Here is a 22,624-nt window from a genome sequence, read left to right as displayed (position 1 = left end):
GAACATTAACAGCTATTAGGGCGGTGGCATTTTCACTGTAATGTCTTTCTACTTGTATGTTTGAAAATTTTTATAATAAAAGAGAACAAAGCAGTGTGGGCGTGCTTGCAGCATTTTCTTCAAGCATTGCTCATTTGGGCTTTAGCTTTCTGGGCACAACTCTGCAATGTCCACACATCTCCCCTAGAGTCCACGACTACATGCCCTTCTCATATCCTCCTTGTCCACTTGGATCTTTTTAGATCATTACTGTCTTTTCCCAGCATCCCCAAATGAGATCAGCACACTCTCAAAGCCCTCAGCCAAGTCATTAATAAAAACCCCTGAACAGGATAGGACCAGAGGAGGTCACAACAAGGCCGGAGGGAGACTCGGACCACAGCAGGGTGGCCCAAGCCAGCAGGGGTCCCAGAGAGCCAGCTGGGGGGACACAGAAACCAGAACCAAGCATGGGTACCCGAGGGTTGGGGACATGGAAAAAGAAGCAGGCTGCATTTCCCAGGGACAGGAGACCCAGAGCAGGAGAGGTGAGATTCAGAATTCAGAGGTGGTCTCCTAACTGTAGGGTGAGACCAAGACGACAGGAGGATGGAGAACCTGAGTGGGGCAGGGAGCGTTCAAACCACACAGATGTATCCAAAGGCCACCCTGGTTTGTCTCACTCACAAATCAGATGCATGTCACACCCCTGCTGAAAATCCGTGGGACTTCACAATGATTTGCAAACAGAGTCTGGCTCTTCTGCAGGACAAACATGCAGCCTCTGACCTGCTTGCAGCTACTGCAGTTCCTGCCTTTGAGCACCTCAAATCCAGGTGCCCACAGCCCCTGCCACGCACCTGGCTCACTTCCATGCATACTGTGGCTCGGGTACCACCCCCTCCTCGCTTAACTGCCTAATCCCCATAGGCAGCCCAGACCCTGGCCCAGCTAGCCCTCGGTGCCCCTCCTGGTAAAGGGCAGGGATGACGACACCAAGCAGTGGCTCTATTTCAGCATGCACAGCCCTGGGCTTCAATCATCATGTTCCTTTTTACTGTCTGTTTCTAGTCTGTGAACACCTAGAACACTGTCATAGGCACCCTCAGGCCTCGCAGGCCCTAAGCAAATAGATACTGAACAAACGTGTGTACCATGAAAGTGGCAAAAAGGGCCAGCAAACAGATCCCAGCGGAAGAGCAGAGTCCACGTGCAGAAGCAAGGGCAGCAACGGCGGACCCTATGAATGACGGTACCCTGGTGGGGCAGGCGCATAGTCGGCAGTGACTGGAGCGCCTTCCCAGCTGCATCACCCTGGGCTCAATTCTTGCTTGCTTGCTAGGGAGTTTATTAGAGCCTGATGCTGTGATTGCACAAGCAGCTGACGTCTCCCCCAGTGCAGACACGAGCCGGGGGAGCTTCAGGAGCGCAGAGCCTATGGTGAGTCACATAGGAGCCTGCTCCCTCCCTGACCAAACCATCTACAGCTCTGCCACAGAAACTCACAAAACAAACAGAAGGAAGGACCCGAAATACCCTCAGGGGTGACGCAGCCATGTGTACTTGGGCTGGTTGTACACAGAGGGGCCTGGGGGCTGGAAACCAGGCCAAGCTTTGTGCAGTGGCTGGTCGGCCTGCAAGGGCACCTGGGGTCACAGGCTGGGGGTCACCGGATAGGATGGGTCTCTGGGTCTCTGATGACGACGGAATCCCATGACCTCTACAGATGCAACTGTGTCTAAAATCTTCCTGATACAGATACCATCACAGCTTTTTGAAATGCCAGTGCCTTGGTGACTCAAGGATGATTCTTTTAATCACTTACAGAAAGCCAGGCCACCTTCAGCTTAAACGTGCTCAGTGACACCCTGCAACTCCCAGATCCAAACTCTACCACAGGGCTACCATTTGTAAAAAGGTTATCTTGATACTCATTACATAAAAGAAGGGGCCACCTGTTGGAAGCTGGTGAGCCAACCCACCTCTGCTGGACCCATCCTTGCTTGAGTATGCACCAAAATTCAACACAGAAACTCTTTCCCAGCAAGCTCAGTGCTGGGCCCATTCCCAAAACAAACACAGAGAGCAGAGGAAAATGGAAACAGGATGTGTGTGTCCCTGGGGGCGGGGGAGGGAGGATTACTCTAGCAGAAAAAACCAGTCTTGGGACTAAAGGTGGCCAGTCCAACGAAGGACATCTGACTTTTCCATTCAGTGTTCCACTTCCAAGAACACACTCGCACGCGCGCGCACACACACACATACCCCCACCCACCCATCAATGCAAATGGTAGGGACTGAACTCCAGCACATACTTACCCGCAGTCTTATTGCACTCAAAGTTTATGACACTCATCCGCTGAAAGCCTGAGCTGCACTCGTCGCCTCCAAGATATAACAAGGTGAGGTCTCCATCAGAATATCTAGATTTTTGTGACAATAATACAAACGTTTGGTAGAACCAAGAAATAAATTTTAATTTTTTTTTTAAAAAGTCTGCATTAAGCCTTTTGCATACCGTCAACAAATCACTACTGACATAAAACAGCAAGCTCTCTAGCCAGCTGGAGAAGAAAATGTCTAAAGGAAATGAGTTCCAAATGTATGGGCTTGCCGTCTTCTTGCTTCAAAGTAGTAACTGGCTAGAAGAAAATGCTGAAAGTTTTTCTGTGGGCATGAGCACTTCTCGTGCTCTCAATTTTAGATTTTGTACCAAATAAATAATGCCCAAGAGTTAGATAGCCTTGCCACCAGCTGCCATAAACACAATCTCCTGTAGGGATCCTGGACAGTATTGACCCTGAACATTTTGAAAGGAACCAAGCGAAAACTCTTAAATGCAGATATTCCACACTTCTGAAAAGCTCAAAGATAGGTTGTTGGGTTTTTACATTTTTCTGTTCCTATCTTTTGAATCATAATTGCTCATAACACATTTTCAGAAAACTGCATTTTCATACTGCTTTTCTGATGGTTAAGTACCAAGGTAAGGGTCAGCCAGATTGCACCACATGCATTTTTTTTGTTGTTTAAAAACTTTTATATGTTAATGGCATTTCAGATTCTCAAACTGCCAAAGAAAAATCAAAACTCCTCAAAAACATATTTTAAAATACAAAACCATATCAACTGTGAATTAATTAGTTTTCCTACAGTGTGGTTCTTACAAATAATATGTTTATAAACCAAGCAGTTCTAACAGAGGGACTCTTACTATAAAGCCAGGAGAAACATCCAACTGCTTAGCGACAAATGGCAACTTGCCTAAGTCAAACAGGAAGGAACGCTGGCTTAACTGATTTTCCTGCACTTTACGGATAATGGAAGGAGGAAGAGGAGGAGGGGAGTGAGTTATGTTCCACAAGAATACACACGATACACTTGAAAATGACAAAGAAGCTCTTTACACACCGGAGGGTTTGAGTCTGGTATCTTCCCGCTACTTTGACTTGAGTGGAATCGGTCTTTTTAATCTGGCAAACTGCAGTGTCTTTCTTATTGCAGACCTGCGTTTCAGTCCCTCCACAGACATTCAAATGAAACGTGTATTCTTTTCCATCCGAATGATAGACTAAAGATAAAGGGAAATAAACGAGAAGAGACTCTCTTGCATGAGTAGGTGTTGGAAAGTTACAGTATTTATTACTTTAGCCAAAGCGGAATCCTGTTTCTGAAACACCAGCCCAAACTGCAGTTCTCCAACCAGCAGCATGGACCGCTCAGCCCGGACCGCCTCGCTCCCTCTCGGGCCCCTTTCTGCCTAAGCCATGCAGGAAGCAGGGCGGGCAAGAGCCCACTCACCTGTGCCCTGGGCCAGGGGCCTGAGGTCGATGGCCACATCCTGCTGCTCGCTGCTCAGAGAGCAGGTTTTACTTTCCAGGTACTCTCTGTGGCAGGCGTACTCAGTAACCCACTCGATCTCATAGCGGCAATTGGATTTAGCAGTCAGCTTGGGAATGGTGCCCTACCAGGAACAATTTGAAAGGAACAAAGTAAACTTTTTAAAATGTAGCCGAAATGCAGATTTTCTATGCTTCTGGAAAGCTCAAAAAGAGGTTATTTTATATTTCATTATTCCTGTTTTTTTAAATCATAATTTCCCCTAATACATTATTTGACTTACGACAACTCCATTTACTTTTACTTTTTTTTTTATTTTACTCTTTTTAAATTTTTTCTTGACTTACAACTCCATTTCCTTCTTGGTCACATTTAGAGAGATACACAAGCGTCAGCACACCCTGAAGGCAGCGGCACCTGACAATCATAACCCCGGCAAATGGTAATGGGCTGTGAGGGGTGCGTGGTCCATTCACTCCCTTCCACAAGAAGCACTTCGCCGGGGCCAGGTGAGCATCACCCTGCGTGTACACATCCAGGGCAACGGTCCATAACTCCCTTCCTAACAGTGACAACAGGGTCCCTCATCTGAACCCAAATATGCTCCTGGGTGAAGCCAGGGCATCACCCAACCACAAACCCGGATTCTGCCATGTTGCTGCTGGACAGCTGCTTTCATAGGCTGGGAGCCCTGACACTCATCTGTGTGGGAACTGTGGAAGGTGCTGATGAGGTCACTGTTCACTGGGGTGCCACTGCCACCTTTTTAATCATCCTCGGGAGAAGTGGCTTACTGGGCTTCGTACCAGGAATAGTTGTGCTGTCTCTAGGCACCATTCATCCCGTAAGCATTTACTGAGCACCTGCTACATGCCAGGCACAGAACACAGTGCCAGGTTTACAAATAGGTCACCCACAACTAGTAAGCTGCAGAGTTGCAAGCCCAGCCCTCTTCCGTTTGACTCAAAATCGATGCTTCCGACCGCTTGGCTCAGGGCAGTCCGACTGACAGTGAGGCACTGCAGAGTGCTCAGTGAGAGAAGCCAGACACTGAAAGCCACAGACTGCAGGACTGCATTTACATGAAATGTCCAGAAAAGGCAAATCCATAGAGACAGAAAGAAGATCCGTGGTTGCCAGGGCTGGGGGTAGGAATGGGAAAAGACTGCTAATGGGCATGAGGTTTCTTTTTGGGGTGATAGAAATGTTCTAAAATTAGATTGTGGCAATGGGTGCATAACTCTGTAAAGATACTAATAACCATTGAATTGTACTTAAAAGAAGTGAATTTTACAGTATGCAAATTCAGTAAAGCTTTTTTAAAAACATCTATATGACAAGGGGAATATTTACTAAATACCGGCTCCTAGAAGCACTGAATGAGCCAACATAAATGCTTAAATAAAACTTCTAAGTACTGAGGGGCATCTAAGCACATGCCACCCAAATTCTGCCCAGTGAACAGTTAGGCTTGAAAGGGAACCTCTAGCCTCACTAATAACAAATCAGCTTCCTCTAACACGAAGAAATGCCTCATACCCCTTGGAGAAAAATAGGAAGAGAAACTCTCAATTCTCTTAATTATCATAGTGTAAAGTGATTCTTACCAAATATAGAACAAACTAAAAGAAGGGAAAATACTAAAACTACTACCAGTTTAGAACATCTAACCAGACGTAAAAGATTTCAATTTACGCAGGTACAAATGGAAAGTATAAATAAATATTCTCAACATTGCTATTCAGAATCCACGTCAGTCAGGGCTTTGCTAACGCCTACAGCACACGGACATGGAAGGCTGGGGACATAACAGGGGGAGCTGAGCCTTGACCGCACTTGTGTCTGCAGATCCCACACAGCCACGGCAGGCCAGCTGCCAGCCTGAAATCAGAGCAAATTCCACATTTGTTTGCGGGAAGGGGAATGTGGTTCTCTGGCCAAAGAATTCAGCCCCACCTACTTCATTCCCTTACTGAGAAAGCAGAGATAAATTATAGGAAAGTGCTGCCCCTTCCTCCCTGGGGGATGCCCCCTGTTAAAACACTTAACCAGCAAACTGACCTGGCCATGAGGAGTCAAGGACAAATACTACTCGGCAGCTACTCTCGAGGAGTTTACAACAGTGCCGCAGATTTAATAAACAGTCGGAGGGCAGAGCAATCAATCTGCCCTGAGCACGAGTGGGGGAGCGGGAGGCAGGCAGGGAAGGAGGGAAATGCTCCCCCTAGAAGAAAGCACAGGCTTGAGATTATGCTCGTGGTCTTTCAACTGGGTGCCAAAATCAACCTAACTACAAAAATAAAATCACCTCAGGCAGACTCAGACAACACATCACGCCATCCTGATATACACGCAGGCCCCCCCTGGTTGGTGCAGAAAAAAGCAAAGACCAAGCAGCAAACTGCTCTCCCGCGGCGAGCCTCCTCCTGCGAGCCCAGCAGTGGCTCTCTCGACAGCACCCCACTCCTGCACCCAGGCCCACCCGCCCCAGCGCAGACCTGGGTTCAGTGACCCAGGCTCACATCCTCACTTTCAAGTCCTGGGGACACAAGTCACTTACCTCTCTCCGCTCTGACGGGCAAACAAACGTAATAGTCACTGCTGGGCTGTGGCCATCACAAAAGTCGGGCTTTTCTCCCTCTTCCTTCACATAACTCAGGACAAGCCTGTGAGATCCGCATTGAGCAAAGAGAATTACAGAGGTATAAATGACATTCAAATTAGCATGCTGCTCCAAGCATGCAGCACACTCACTTGGGAAGAGAGGGGTGACAGAAGAAACATTAAAATATAAAAGAAGGCAGGGCGCAGTGGCTCACACCTGTAATCCTAGCACTCTGGGAGACCGAGGCGGGAGGATCGCTCGAGGTCAGGAGTTCCAGACCAGCCTGAACAAGAACAGGACCCTGTCTCTACTAAAAATAGAAAGAAATGATCTGGACAGCTAAAAATATATAGAAAAAATTAGCCGGGCATGGTGGCACATGCTTGTAGTCCCAGCTACTCGGGAGGGTGAGACAGAAGGATTTCTTGAGCCCAGGAGTTTGAGGTTGCTGTGAGCTAGGCTGACGCCACGGCACTCTAGCCCGAGCAACAGAGTAAGACTCTGTCTCAAAAAAAAAAAAGAAATATGTGTATACACACACACACACACACACACACACATATATATATATATATATATAAAAGAAGTTTTGGAATAAAATAACTTTATTTGAATTTGAAAAAAACAACTTAAAAGTAAACATTAGTGAGCATTGTATTTGAAATATTAAGAAAAGCTGTTTGAGTATAACAAACAAAAAGGTTATAAATGAGCTAACAAAACAAAACAAACACAGAAGAGGCCAAACCCACTTTTACCCACAAGGTCACAAGGTCATTTCCTCTTTAAACAACAACTCCTAAGTGCAAGCCAAAGATCTTTTTTTTTTTAACCTGAAGACACCCCAGAGAACCGGCCCAGCAGCCATAGACCCGGAGTCGGCCCCCACCACGGAGCCCCAGCGCCAGGGCCTGCACCGCCGGGGCCCACCGTGCTCGCTGTGGAAAGGGCCTCTGCCCCTGGCGGCCCGGAGGGGACGGCTGAAAACGGACGGCCTGCCTCTTCTCCCAAGACAAGCTCGGGCTTCTGTTCGGTGCCCCACGTTTTACTGAATCTTCACTCATTCAATCATTGGTATTAAGAATTACCAATTCATCACTTAGGACACTGATGGGCTGAATGGTTTCACCTTCTTGAGATACACTCACTTTAGCATCACCCCTGTCCATTTCAGTGTCAATTTATATAGTGAAGTCCTGAGCATTACCAGCATTACCTCAGCATGTGGCTGTATCTGGACACAGGGCCTTTAAAGGGGTAAATAAGTAAAAAACAAAAATGAGGTCATATGAGTGGGCCCTCATGGCCTATGGCCAGCATCCTTATCAGAAGAGATTAGGACAGACTCGCATGGGGAAGATGCCCACCTAACAAGTCAAGGAGCGATCCCTCAGGAGAAACCAACACTGGTGACACCTTGGTCTCAGACTTCCAGCCTCATAGACCATGAGAGAATAAATCTCTGTGGTTTAAGGCACCTAGTCACTAGCATTTTCCTATGGCAGCCTGAGCAAACTAATGCAGACATGTAACACAGAAAATTCCAAACATTCAGGTTATGCTCTTGTGCTTTCTAGGGACAGAAGTGCAACCTATAATTGCACACCATTTCTACAACCACCCTGACACGCCATTAGTTCTGGACTAAAGCGAGCCAAAACGAGGCATCTACCAAAGGCCCCTAGAACAGGGAGAAAATGAGAATCCTTGCTCTAAGTTCAGGAATTGATCGTGTGCCATGTGCTGGAGAAAAGGAAGAACGTATGTAAACAGCACAGTTTACACAGGAGCACACAACGCCTGCTGGGAAGCAGGGTGCCTACCACACCTCAGGGAGGAAATATAACTCCGCACCCTGGAAGGTCAGCAACAAACTGCCCCCTCCTGTCCCATGCCCTCCAAAGAGCAGATAACCAAAGACACAAAACTGACTTCATGGGTGCCATGAATGAAAACTATCAGAACATACCTTAAGATAGGTATTATTTCATGAAGCAAACGCACTACACACTATGGACTGGATCATGACATATATTTTACTGCTAAAGAGACAAGCGGTCAGAAAGCAAGCAAAAAGCAAACCACCCTATGTGACTCACAGCAATGACCAATGACCTCACAAACAAGTGGGAAGTAGTAATTTTGCAGGAACCATCTAAGCCTTGTTGAAAAAGGACACCCTTGCAACTCCCTAAAAGTCAGGCTCTTGTTGAAGATGAAAAATGCCAACAGCAGCAGAGGCCTCAGACTGACCTGTCCTTGCCCACCAACTTCAGCCCCTCCTTGGGTTGGCCAACGTCGAACGCCTCGTCTCCTCTCACGAGGCAGGCGGCAGTGCTGGCGGGACAGGCACGTAGCTGTGAACCTGGGTCCCGTAGGGTGTCTGTAAAACATCATATATTGCGTTTTAAGTGTCAGGCATGGTAATCGCACAGACCCTTAGGTCCAGGGACCCCTTACACAAATTATTAAATTTTTAACGACTCCATAGTAACCATTCTGAGACCTTGGGAAAGCGATTAACCTCCAAACGAAGCTCAGGGTGACAGAGTGTAAAGTACCAGCTCTGTGCTGGTATAGAACAGGTGTCCAGAAAACCGACTGTCTTGTCAGTCGTAGTCAGGGAACATATCGACCTTCTCTTTAAGGCACACTAAATCTAGCGCTACCGCTTTCAAGCTACCAGAAAACGCTCTACAGATGAGTAGATCAGTGGAAAGAACCCACAGTTCTGGGTTCAAGTCCTAGATTGACCACTTACTATCACTGTGACTTTGGTCTAACGACAACACTATCCAACTGCATAGGTTTGGGGAAGGATTAAAGACGAGAACACGCTAATGTGCTAGAACAATACCCAGGCTCTACAGACTGCCAGCAGCAATAGCCAAGGACCACGGCTGGGCTTCTCTTCACCTGCACTGCTTCCATCTGGCCTGACCCTTACACAGGACACTGCTGGGTTTACTTGTTTACTGTGTGTCTTCTCCCACTGGACTCTAAATGCCAGGAAAGCAGGAACTGTGGTGTGTTCAATGCTATAATCCAGTACCTACCTAAATTAGTGCCTACCACATAGGAGGGATTCAAACACTCTTTCTCCCATGAATGAGTAACTGAATAATATTGCCTCCCTTGAATTTTAACTGCCTTATCAATCAGAGGGGACAGGGTTATCACACCTTCTGCCACAAGCAGTCATGAGCTAATGAACAGGGAAGCGAACTTTGGACTCTGGAGCCCTCCAAAGACAGGGTGGTATTATGACAGTTCACTTAACGGGCTGTTTTATTCCACAAACAGTACTGGCTGTGCCATGGGCTACTTGCCCTCACCGGGACTCCAAGTTAGACCGCTTGTCCTACTGGAGGCAGAACGTAAGGCAAGCGCCCTGCGTATGTAAGGAGTTGAGCACATGGCAGCAAACCCAAGACTACACATGCGGTTTTGAGAGTCACATGCACACTTGACTTGAGGCTCAGAGCAATTTCCGGGGGATGGAGAATGTCTGAGCAAAAACTGGGGCACCTCTAGTAAGAATCAGAGTCATTCAAGTTCAACTCAAATTGCCGGTAAATTTGAAAGAAAAAGACTTTTATAATATCCAGCGAATGCAGATAATTCTCAAAATGATAAAAAAAACCCCAGAAATGTAAATGTTTTCCAACTCAAAATAGCTCATTATTTCAGAATTCAATAATCTACAAGATGCTTCAACTTTATAAACAAACCTGAGTTACAGACCCATTGAAGACAAAGACTTTATCAGCCTTTTTCCAAAAGAATTAAGAAAGGCTGTCCTTGGAGAATAAAAGAATAACGTAATATCCTGACACACAAAAAATCTAAAATTATCACTGGTCACTTTTGGTGAGCCATGTGTGCGGTATAATTACCATGTTTAACTATTTAGAAATAATACAGGAACAAGATGAGACATAACATATATGTACAATTTAAAGAACTGTAAATTAATACGCAGATATCTACTATCCAGCAATACCCCCACATGTGTTGACTTTATTTTTAAAATTTTTTCCAAACTTTTGTAGAGCCAAAGCATTAGGTACTATGTGAGAAACAGAAACATAAGGAGAACACTAAATACGACCTTTTTAATTAGTTAATCACCAGCAAAATATATTCATGACTAGTGCTGCAGAAAGACAAGTCGTGGCCAACAGAGCTAAAAATTCACAGCCCTTAAGGAAACCATGAAGCTAGTTTTTAGAAACCTAGCTTAGTAAAACTAGCTAACGGCTAGGTTAAAGGCTTAGTAAAACTTATAACATCCCTTTTACAATAAAGACCATTTATTTACAGCCTTTAATTTGGCAAAAAGATTCTTTTTTTGAGACAGAGTCATGCTCTGTCGCCCTGGGTAGAGTGCAGTGGCGTCATCGTAGCTCACTGTAGCCTCAAACTGACTCCTGGGCTCAAGCAATCCTCCTGCCTCAGCCTCCCAAGTAGCTGGGACTATAGGCATGGGCCACTGCACATGGCTAATGCTTCTATTTTTAGTAGAGATGGGTTCTCACTCTTACTCAGGCTGCTCTCGAACTCCTGACCTCATGCAATCTTCCCACCTGGCCTAGCAAAGATTCTAAATCTAAACCTAAAGCTTCTCACACTAGTTCTGGCATCTACAGAGAAAGCCAGGGAAAGGCCAGGCTCGGTGGCTCACGGCTGTAATCCTGGCACTTGGGAGGCCGAGATGGGCGGATCGTTTGAGCTCAGGAGTTTGAGACCAGCCTGAGCAAGAGCCAGACCCCCATCTCTACTAAAAAAAAATAGAAAGAAATTAGCTGGACAACTAAAAGTATATAGAAAAAATTAGCCAGGCATGGTGGCACATGCCTATAGTCCCAGATACTCGGGAGGCTGAGGCAGAAGGATTGCTTGAGCCCAGGAGTTTGAGGTTGCTGTGAGCTAGGCTGACACCACAGCACTCTAGCCAGGGTGACAGAGCAGGGCTCTGCCAAAAAAAAACACTAAAAAAAAAAAAGAAAGTAAGCCAGGGAAGAAGGTGGCCTGGGGCCAAATATGCATCATGACCAAGTACCCAGCCTCTAACTCAAAGCCAAAGGACTCGGGTACACCCAGGAGGCGAGACCAACCCGTCCTCATCATGGAACTCTGAAACCCAAAGTAACTGGCAGAGAGAACTCACATAATGGATGAACAGTCTGGATGGAATTTGTGGCGGCCAGGGAGAAGGCATGGAATCAGAATTTACTGGAGATAAGGGGTGGGCTGTGCAAAGACAACATCTCTCGGGACAAAAGCTTTCTTAGAGGGCCTAATCAGTGACATGGATGTCCCAACAGACCAAAAAAAAGGCAAAGATACCAAAGCCTTATAAGAAATCCTTCAGCACCACCATCCCCCTGCCCCGCAAAGGTTCATACCTATGTTTCTGCAGACATTGATGTATAGAGAAGTGTCCGGATCAGAGTCATCCACCAAGTAGCCGCCACTAAGCTTGATTAGTGGGTTTAAGTCATGCTTCCTTAACTCTTCATCAAATGCATAGCAAGGCACCTGGAAGCGGGCAAGAGAAAAGGTGAGTCTTCAACATGCACTCTGGGACTCAAGGATCAGAAAGCCTAGGATCAGTGTCATACAGCACGGGTCTCCATTCCCTAGGGTCTACCAGGCCATGATGCCCTCCAATGACAAAAATAAACAGAGCAAAGGCCAAAAATGTTTCCACTTCTCTACACTGTCCTCAGCACCTCTTCTCCCCTATACTGGGACCATGTACACACCCTCCCTCTGCATCCCCCTCAGCCATCTCCTGGGACCCTGCAATCGGGAGCAAAATTCCTTCACGTGTCCCCACTACGCTTCCTCCTCTTCACCTTCTGTTCTCTCTTGCACGTGGTCACATTGGGTTGCTGCCCCACCCTCATGCTCCACCAAAACCACGCCTTGCAGGTCCATCCACCACCTCCCTGCTGCCGGGCCCAGCACTCATTTCCCAGCCTCCCCTCACGTGGTCTTCCGTGGCACTCGCCGCTGTGGACCATCCTCACCTGCTGAAACCCGCTCTTTCTCCACTTTGCTTCCTGGCTTCTGCCCAGACGCGCACCTTGCCTGCTAACCTGCCTTGTCTTCCTCCTAACTGGCTCTAACGCAGACACGCGCCACAGCTCGCTCGGCAGCCCTCCTCCCTGTCTGCTCTCACTCCCTGGGTGACATCGTGCATGGTTTCGAACACCTGCCAGTGGTTCCCAAATTCCTGTCTCTACCCTTGACCTTCCCCAGAACTCCAGACAGGTACAGCTGACAAGAGCAGAGCTGTTTCTGAGCAGACTCTGGAGATAGATGCTTGGGTTCAAACTCCGGTGCTGACACTTAGTATGACCATGAGCACATGTAACCTCTGTGCCTCAGGTTCCCCGTGTGACGCATGGGAATGGTGACAGTAATTCTTTCATAGGGCTGGTAGAAGGACTGAGTGAGTTATAAGTAATATGCCTAAAACTCATGGTACAGCACCTGGCAAGTTGATTTGTTATTTACCATTGTCATTTTGGCTACACAAAATCATCTCCAATTTCACATGTTTAACACGTTAACTACCACACCAGAAAAAATAATTTTTTCCTTGAGGCCACAGTATTTAATTACAAAAACAGAATAAAAACTTCAAAGCCAAAATGATCCTTTCTAATTTGATGAAAAATTTGTTATTTTTTGTTTTCTGTACGTGAGTTATATGCAATTAAATTGTCAGTATTAATTGTAACAATAAGAACATCAACCAGATTTTCATGAACCAACTGCAGTTACATATGTTTCAAGAGGCCCCAGGCTCAAAAGTGGCATGAGTTAAATACAACTCACATGGCAGTTAATGTGTTAAAATGGGCCTTTGACTTCTCCCCTGGACCCCGCTCTTACCCCAGTGTTCCCCATCGCAGTAAACGGCACCATCATTCAACCAGCTGCTCAGGCCAAAGCCTTGCGTCACCCCGGATGGCTCACTTTCTCACACAGCCTACATCCTGCCATCGGCAGGTCCTGCCAGTTCTACCTTCAAATGAAAGCCGGGGTCTACTCGCGTCTCTTCAGTTCCGCCACTGCACCCTCAGCCACACCACGGTAGCCTCTCGTCTGCAACTGTCCCTTAACTGGTCCCCCGGTTCCAGCTTCTAACGCGCTCTTACCCCTCGGCCCACGTCTCCACAACCGCAGGATTAGCCTTTTAAAATTAACCCAGGCTGCTCCCCATCCGGCTTCCCGTTATGCCGAGAAGAAAATCTGGTCCCCCCATAGCACCAGCCCTCGCCCCACACAGCCACGCTGACCTCTCGATGCAGTTCTGCCCCTGGCAACTCAATGTCCCTCTCCCAGGATGTGTCCCTGAGTATCCGCATGGCTTTCCCCTCACTTCACCCAGGTCCCAGATGAAATGTCATCGTTAGTGAGGCCTTTTCTGACAGCTTTATCTAAAATAGTACCTGCCACTTCTCTCTGTCCCCCTTACTCAATCTTTTTTTTTTTTGTTTATTTAAGACAGGGTCTCGCTCTGTTACCCTGGGTAGAGTGCATTGGTGTCATCATAGCTCACAGCAACCTCAAACTCCTGGGCTCAAGCAATCCTCTCGCCTTACCCTCCCAGAGTGCTAGGATTACAGGCGTGAACCACTAAACCCGGCCCCCAACCTTATTTATGCTCATAGCCCTGCAGTGTGTATTACCAGGCACAGCTATCTGCTGACTTGTCAATTTCCTCCCACTAGAATGTTGGCTCCTTGAGAACAGGGGCTTTGTCACCGTGGCAGCTAGCCAAGGCTTACGACAATGCCTAGAACCTAACAGGAGCTCAGTTACAATAAATTATGAAGCTGAGTTTCTCCTCTGAGCATCTTAATCCATCCTTACTTAGTTCTAATTTATGGCCACTCTCTCATCCCTATGAACTAATGGTCTTTTTATTGTACAAATGTCAGGGAACCTGTCATTATAGTTGATGCTTTAAGAGTTCTGCCTATTTGTGAAGGCAAAGCATTCAAGACCAAAGATGTGCCGAGAGGAAAAGTCCTTGGTCACCAAGTGAACACTGTCTACTGTCATGACTTTATTTGAAACACCCCCATAATTTTATTTCCAAAGTAATGGTTCACTGGCATCATTTGAACTGCCCCTTCCAATGAATATCCTAAACATGTGTGCTCTCTGCCATCATTTCAAAGTAGTTAGTTTTATTACTTTCCACAGATAAATTTCCTAAAATTTCATCTTTTAAACTGAAGCAATTCACAGGCAGGTCTATTTACAAAAGTTAACTGCTTAATACTTATTTTTGCATTTTTTCTTAGAAAGATGCTGTCCAAATTGCAGGAATACTTTAATCCACTAACCTTTTCCATGGACAGTTAACGGAATAAATCAAACCACTCACACCTCCGCACAGCCTCAGAGGGCACCTAAACCCATTTCAACCGTATCAAGGCAAAGTCACCCCTCTCCTAAAATGCGTCTAGAATGGATGCAAAGTGACTCCACTGTCAGGGAGAAGGCTGGCCTGCGGTGCTCAGAGGGCCCCACGCAGCACAAGCCCCCTGCCACATGCCCACAGAAGGGCAATTCAAATAAAAAACAGACATTGCTGCCGACTGTAATTGGGTTGCAGTGAAAAGCAACCACAAGTGTCCGTAATCCCACAAACCTAAAGGCTGACATCCCACGCGAGATCACACAACAGCATTAACCTGAGGGGCAAGTCAGTTGAGCGGGTAAGGCTGCAAGACAAGCAGCGGTTCTCCAGCCAGCTCAACGCAAGCCTGTGACAGAAAAGGAGCAGGACGGCAGGCACCACGAGGGAAAGACCGGGCCACACTGGAAAGAATTTGTCATTCTGAAACTCGCTCCATTTCACCAAGACACTGGGGGACGCCGAGACCAGCAGACACTCCGCTGGGGGCAGCTGGCGCGTTCCGGCTGTCTCCCTGCTCCCGGCGGGAAGAGCAGACACGCCTCACGGCACTCCAGGGAACAAGTGTGCCTCAAAAAACAGTCCTGGCTCCTGGGGAACGTCCCCCCATTTCCTGCTACAGCGAGCAAAGCAAGGGAGACATTCATGAGGCCAGTAATTTAGCAGCCTGGGGGAGGAGTCAACACTGCTGCATGTATATAAATCCTACTTATGTAACTCTGGTAAGACTACCAGCAGGTCAGTTCTGAATTGTGTGTGTTCCCAAGAGAGCTAATGGTGGGGGGTGTATTTACACAATGCTTTAATGAAGTAATTTCTCAAAAACCCTTACCAGAACCCACTGGACAAGCCTTACAACAGTAGTTTTAAAAGGCGCTGTTTGGAACTATTAAATACCAAGCTCTTTACCCATCGAATCATTCTGAATAAAAGAAATGAGGAGACATCAGTAAAGTGTGGAAATTAAGACCACATTGACACTAGACTAAGTAAGGATTTTTTTTTAAGGAATGATGAGTGTTTTACAAGCACATATAACCTTTAACACGTCTTTAGAAGTGATCATACCATAGCCTGTAAGGTGTAATCAAATCATACGAAAAGGGTACATGCTTTATTAGAATCTGCTAAGGTGACACCAGTACCTTTCAGCAGTCACTATGCTCTCAGTTCTTTCCGTCAACCTCAGCTCTCCCTAAGGCAGGAAAACACAGAGCCCGTGAATACCGATGTGTCCTCCATACCTCCAGTCCCTGGGCTCCCAGAAAGCAAGAACCACTTCAAAATTTAATGAAATTCCTACTGCTCAGCCCACAATAGGCTCTCAATAAATGCAAACTGAATGAATAAAGCCCCAGCTGCCAGCCACACCTAGGAGAAGACAAGTGAAAACAAATTACAAACATCTCTCATGCATCTTCAGATCAGCTTCCGAGAGAAATTACACATCACTGTTTTGAGAAAAACACACTATACCTCCCCTCTCCCACCCCAAAACACTGTCAGAACAGAGATTAGCACGCTTTCCCTGCAGGGAGCCGCACGGTATATATTTTAGGCTTTGTGGGTCACACTGGTCTCTGCTGCATATTCTTCCTGGTGGGGTTTTTTTTTTTTTAACAATCCTGTAAAAAAATGTAAAAACCATTCTTAGTTCTGAGGTTGTACAAAGAAAAGCCTGTGACAGGACTTGGTCCAAAGGCTGTGGTTGGGGAAAAATGGGTGTCACCATCAGGTTGGAGAATCAGAGCCCAGGAGGACACTGTGGAGCTGAGAGAGGGAGGTCTGGGCTCTCCTGGTCACAGCCTCCAGCCGCCCCCGCAGGAAGCAGCTCACACCCAGCGAAGGGGACACTTTAGGACGGCTGCCCCTTCCTCCTCCAGCCCCAAACCTCGAGATGCTCTTCCTATCTCTAACAGTGTATCGTCAAACAGCTTAACCTAAGTTTTAAAACCTAAACAAAGTTTAAATGTGACAACACCTCCTAAATATCAGCCTAACTCTTTCCACGTGAAACTCCTTGGCTGAGCATTCCCTACGGCTTCCCCAGGAGGCGACACGTGCCGCTTCCACTTCCACGTCAGACTGTCTTGTCTTTTACAGATGACCATATTTTAGAAATCAGGGATAATTAGTATTCACAACTTGATTTGATTTTTAAAAAGCAAACATCTCTTTTTGCCTTTCTTAACACTACATGGTATTAGGCGACCAGTACAACTTACTGATTGCTGCCATTTGTAAGTTCCTGTATCCTAAGAGAATCTTTGAAGTCAACCCTTAAAAACTGAAAACTAATGGAGAAAAGAGAGAATCAATTAACTAAGATTGTGAAGACAGGGACCACCTTGGAGATCTGGGGGTGGGCAGGGAGAAGGCGCAGAGGGAGCACCGTCGCCCTTTCCCCACGCCAGGGAGAGTTGCGGGCAGAGCGACGCCAGAGGTCCAGGCTGGGAGATGACGCGACCAAGAGAGCCATTATACAACGTGGTGAACTACAGCCAATAGCAATGTACTGCATTCTTGAAAATCACTAAGAAAGTAGCTTTTAAGTGTCCTCACAACACAAAACAGTAAATATGTGAGCTAATGCATGTTAATTAGCTTGATTTAGCCATTCCACAATGTATACATATCTTGAAGCATCACGTTGCACACAATACGCGTGTGTATGTATATATACACACATTCTATATGTGTGCTGGGGGGGGAGGGGGGCCTGCGTTCACAATTCAGCCAGAACCCACCCCAGGGCTGAGGAGAAGGACCAAACAATGAAAACAGGCAGAGGGGGCAGAGGGGACTTATCAGGGCAGGATGCATCCCAGTCACGAAGCCAGGTGCAAAGGAAGACAAAGCAGTCAAGGTCAGAAACAGATGGCTCCTGAAGGCAGGGAGAATAATCTAAACCCAAGCCCAACCGCGTCACTGAGCTTACTTACTGAGTTGCACAGCACCAGAAACCAAGGAGAGCTAACTTGCCTTATATGGGCGAGCCATTCTATTTCCAATCTGGACCAAAAATCACATCTTGTGATATTTTAAATGCCCTGTCCTAAAAATAAGAACCACCCAGAAAAGTTTTAACTATTAAATCACATGGTATCTCTGCTCAGACGGAGTTTGAAAACTTAAAAAGGGATTTGCATCCCGAAAGGTTAGAAGGAGTCTTTCAAATTTACCAGGTCCACGGAGCACACTTCATAAGCACAGAACCTGCAAGTTCCCCTGTTACCTCCTTATCAGCTTTAAATATGTCTTTCTTGCAGGCTGCAGTGGTCCTCCACTCAAAGTAGTGCACACATTCTGTCGCAGTTACAAATTCAGGGGTTCCCTATTTAAAAAAAAAATTAAAATAAGTTACCATACCATATATTGTAAAGTTTCTTTTTAAAATTAGGACACAGTAAAAGCTACTGAAATAAAAAAAAGCAGCTGCAAGAAGGGCGAGGGGACACAACTGTTTTAAACGAGGTCATCACGAGGTTCCCAAACTAAAAATTCTGGTGCAGAAAGCTTCATGAAATCATGCTGGAATTTTAGTACAACTAATCCAAAACTGTTCTACTGCCCCAACTATGTCAGTACAGTAAGCTCACGGGAAGTAATCCTCGTGGTCGTTCTCTCACAGTGTAAACGTTCTCTTAACCAAATGCCAACAAAAGCTGAGCCAGAAACCGTGACCTCATGCTTCCTGTGAGGAGGCCCGTGAGGAGCCCATCTGCGTCCCACCCAGTCAGTCCCCCGCCCAGACTGCGCCCAGACTCCCACCCTCAAGGCAGCGCCTCCTGCTAGACTGGACCAGAGTGGACTCTAAACTGGTCAACCACAGCACCAAGGGGTGACACGTGGCACGGCAGGAATTAACCCCTACACTCCATGCGCAGAACTAGGGAGCTCTCCCTCACGGGTCTGCTTGTTGTATGGTGAACACAGAATTCTTCAACGAAATTAGTTAAAGCAGCAGCTATACATTTTACTCTATAACATAAACCTTCAAATTTCATGCTGTTGCAAACAGACTATTTTTAAGGTTTCAATGTTTATGACAACGCAATTAACAGGCTGATCCAAAATTAACAATGTTAGTTCTATTTTCAAAGGTCTTCCGATGAGACGTTACAGGCCTGAAGATGCAAAGGTCACAGACACAAATTCCAAAATGATATTTCAAAGCAATTTGGTAGCCACGAGTTTCACTCAACCTGACTTTCCTAAACACTTGGGTTCTTACTCTGATTCGAGAACATGCATAGGATTTGTGTCACAATTGCTTTTCCTACAAGCTAGTAATTATTTACTGCAAGTCCCTTTCTAAAAACTAAAGACTAAAACCAACAAATCACACACGATATACCTAAAGTAACAAACATACGCTTTACACAGTGATGTCCCTTTTAAACATAAGGTAATGCCCTAAAAGCTTGGGACCCATTACCTACTGGCCAGGGCTTCTCCTAAAAAGATGTTGATCTCCCCAATTTAATGTAAATGAGGAAAGAAAAATACTTTTTAAAAAACTAAACACATTGCCTTAAAATCTAACAAAATGAAAAGCTAGGAGGTTGCATTTTTTTTTTTTTTTTTTTTTTTTTTTTCCAGAGACAGGGTCTTGCTGTCTCCCAGGCTGCAGTGCTATGGTGCAATCATAGGTCACTGCAGCCTAGAACTCCCTCCTGGGCTCAACGGATCCTCCTGCCTCAGCCTCCCAAGTCGCTGGGACTACAGGCGTAAGCCACACTATGTCCAGCGAGAAGTTTTGGAAAGAAAAAGAAATTATGCCTGTGATATAAACATTAAAAAATGTGCTGAGGTTTTATACACTAATCACTTTGAATTATAGTCTTACACAGAATGTGGCTCAAGTTTCACTTGTAAGTTGTAACGGTAAGTTTGGGATGTGTTTACTTATTGGTTCTTGAGGGTGATGGTGATTTAGTTGGGGTTTCTGTTTGTGCTTTTAATTTTGCTCACTTATTCTTCCTGGAATAGCGCTATAGCAAGAATGCCCAAGGAACAGACATTTCTAATGAAATACATAAAGTGACCATGTGCACTCACCAGGGTTTTCCCACACAGGAAAGTGATGCTACTCTGGATTTTGTGACTCGTGCTCTGCTTCTCACAGTCCACTGTTGTGTTGAATTCCAGAATAGATGTGGTTGTACTTCTCAAAACAGAGCTACCTATTTGGAGAGTAAAGACAATGAACAGGCTGTAAAACATACATAACCATATAGCTATTTCCAAGGAAAAGCAAACTAAAAGTGGCATTATAATTTATCTGAAAGCTTATAAACTTACAAAATTGTGCTTCCCCAGAATTCTCCAACTCAGAAGTGGCAGCCCCACCCACCTAGCTATTCAAGCCCAAAGCCATTACCTTACCTTGATGAGTACTGTCTTTCCCCAGACTACTACATTCAATACATCAGAAAGCTCCATCTAAAATCCATCCCATTTCTCTTTCTCTACTACCACTAAAGCCACTACAGCCCCTACCTGCACTCTGGCACTGGCCTCCTAATTGGTCCCCTTACCCTCACTCTAGTCTAACCTCTCACCAACCCCAACCCATACATCCTACACCAGTGTGATCTTCAGAAACATTAACCAGAGAATATATAACTTAGCTCCTGAAACTCTTCAATACTTCCCATCACACATGCTATAAAATCAAAATTCTTTAGAAATGCCCACAAATAAAGTGACCATGTCTCAGTTTGTCTGGGACATTAATAATATAGAATAAAAGGGCTATATAAAATCAGTATGACGGGGGTTGGCATGGGAATAAACTGACAGACTGGAATAGAGACCAACAGACTAAAAGAGAGCAGAGATACTTATGTGTATCAAACTTTGATTAGCACAGAAGAAAAGAAAAGACTATAAAGTAAATGGAACTGGAAACAAAATGATTATCCATATGAGAAAAGATAAATTGGATCCCCACCTATCACTGGTTACAAAAGTCAACCCTAAATGGATTAAAAATATAAACATCAAAATCCAAACTTTAAAACTTGGTATAAATCTTAACATAAAAACAATTTCTTAAGACTCAAAAACATTAACGACAAAAGACAAGACTGAGCTCTCTGCTGCATCTGCTATGAGAATGAAGGCCATTCTCAGCAATCAGACTGTTGACATTCCAGGAAACGTTGACGTGGCTCTGAAGGGACACACAGTTATTGTGAAGGGCCCCCGAGGAACCTTGTGGAGGGACTTCAATCATGTCAATGTAGAACTCTGTCTCCTTGGAAAGAAAACAAACAGGCTCCCAGTTCATAAATGGTGGAGAAAACCAAAGGAACTGGCCATGATTCGTGCTATTTGTAGTCACGTACAGAGCATGGTCAACTGTATTCTACTGGGTTTCCATCACAGTGTGAGGTCTGTGTATGCTCACTTCCCCATCAACATCATTATCCAAGAGAATGGGCCACTTGTTACAAATCCAAAATTTCTTGGGTGAAAAATACATCCAAAGGTCTGGATGAGGCCACGTGTTGCTTATTCAGTATCTTAAGCCCAGGAAGATGAGTTTATCCTTGAAGGAAACATTCAGCGTGTTTCAAATTCAGCTACTTTGATTCAGCACGCCACAACAGGTAAAAACAAAAATATCACAAAATTTTGGGATGGTATTTATATGTCTGAAAAAGGAACAGTTCTGCAGGCTGATGTATAAGATCTGAGTTGTCTAGCTACAGAAACAATATGTGGGATGATTCCTAAGACCTATGTGTGATATTTTAGTACTGTAATAAAAGACCTCTACTGATCTGGGGGGTGGGGAGTAGAAAGATTGATAAGATTGACCTACTCTATTTGAGATTTTAGATTCATCAAAAAATAGTTTAAAGGAAAAAAAAAAGTTATAAACTGGGAGATACACAGAACTGACAAAGAACTGGCATCAAAAACATCTACATAGGCCTGGAGCGATGGCTCACACCTTTAATCCTAGCACTCTGGGAGGCTGACGTGCGAGGATCGCTTGAAGTCAGGAGTTCGAGACCAGCCTGAGCAAAAGCAAGACCCCATCTCTACTAAACAAAAACAGAAAGAAATTAGCTGGACAACTAAAAATATATACAGAAAAAAATTAGCCGGGCATGGTGGCACATGCCTGTAGTCCCGGCTACTCGGGAGGCTGAGACAGAAGGATTTCTTGAGCCCAGGAGTTTGAGGTTGCTGTGAGTGAGGCTGACGCCACGGCACTCTAGCCCGGGCAACAGTGTGAGACTCTGTCTCAAAAAAAAAAAAAAAAAAAAAAAAAAAAAAAAACAAAGAAAAAAGATGCCTGTGAGAGGGGACCGGAGGTCAGAGCTCTCGCATAGCACCAAGCACTTGCCCTCTTTCTCTTGCGTGCGTGCAGAGGTCTGCCGGACCGTCCTCTTCCTGAAACAGCAGGGGTCTTTTCTAAATTCTTTTCCCTGATCCGCTGGGACAAAAGGGCGCAGAAGCCTTGCCAAAGCTCGGTGACCTAGGACAGCGCCCCGTGGACAGCTCCCGGCAGCCCCACCCACAGTGGGCCTGTCTGGGGCGGGGCCTGGAAATTGCAACGCGCAGGCGCCAGAGCGGGCGGAGGTGCGAGACCGGGGCGCAGGCGAACCTGTGGGAGGCTACAAGAGGGGCAGGCTTCGGGAGGCTGCGAGAGGGAGGCTGGACCCGTGGAGGCTGCACCGGTGGAGGCTACAGGAGGCGGCGCGCACGCTGCAGCCAGAAGGGGGCGTGGCATCTCCAGA

The 22,624-nt window shown here is 45.9% G+C and overlaps 1 protein-coding gene and 1 pseudogene across 2 annotated transcripts in view; one reads left to right on the top strand and one right to left on the bottom strand.

Annotated features, from left to right (window-relative positions):
• The window catches only part of IGF2R (insulin like growth factor 2 receptor), a 101,600-nt gene that overhangs the window by 54,044 nt on the left and 24,932 nt on the right, over positions 1-22,624 (bottom strand). Inside the window, exons 3-10 of one of the 2 annotated variants that reach the window (XM_069487463.1) lie at positions 19,929-20,049; positions 18,103-18,201; positions 11,833-11,965; positions 8,678-8,807; positions 6,380-6,485; positions 3,781-3,943; positions 3,391-3,550; positions 2,299-2,402 (exon numbers count right to left, since the gene is read on the bottom strand). In XM_069487463.1, coding sequence (XP_069343564.1) covers positions 2,299-2,402; positions 3,391-3,550; positions 3,781-3,943; positions 6,380-6,485; positions 8,678-8,807; positions 11,833-11,965; positions 18,103-18,201; positions 19,929-20,049 — 1,016 coding nt within the window. Of the gene's footprint in view, positions 1-2,298; positions 2,403-3,390; positions 3,551-3,780; positions 3,944-6,379; positions 6,486-8,677; positions 8,808-11,832; positions 11,966-18,102; positions 18,202-19,928; positions 20,054-22,624 lie in introns of both variants that reach the window. The other variant, XM_069487465.1, reaches the window with a different exon arrangement.
• On the top strand, positions 20,989-21,564 carry LOC138395598 (large ribosomal subunit protein uL6-like; annotated as a pseudogene).

This window comes from Eulemur rufifrons, chromosome 15, assembly GCF_041146395.1.
Source record: "Eulemur rufifrons isolate Redbay chromosome 15, OSU_ERuf_1, whole genome shotgun sequence".
NCBI classification, from domain to species: domain Eukaryota; kingdom Metazoa; phylum Chordata; class Mammalia; order Primates; family Lemuridae; genus Eulemur; species Eulemur rufifrons.
This window is presented reverse-complemented; position numbering and strand designations above follow the sequence as displayed.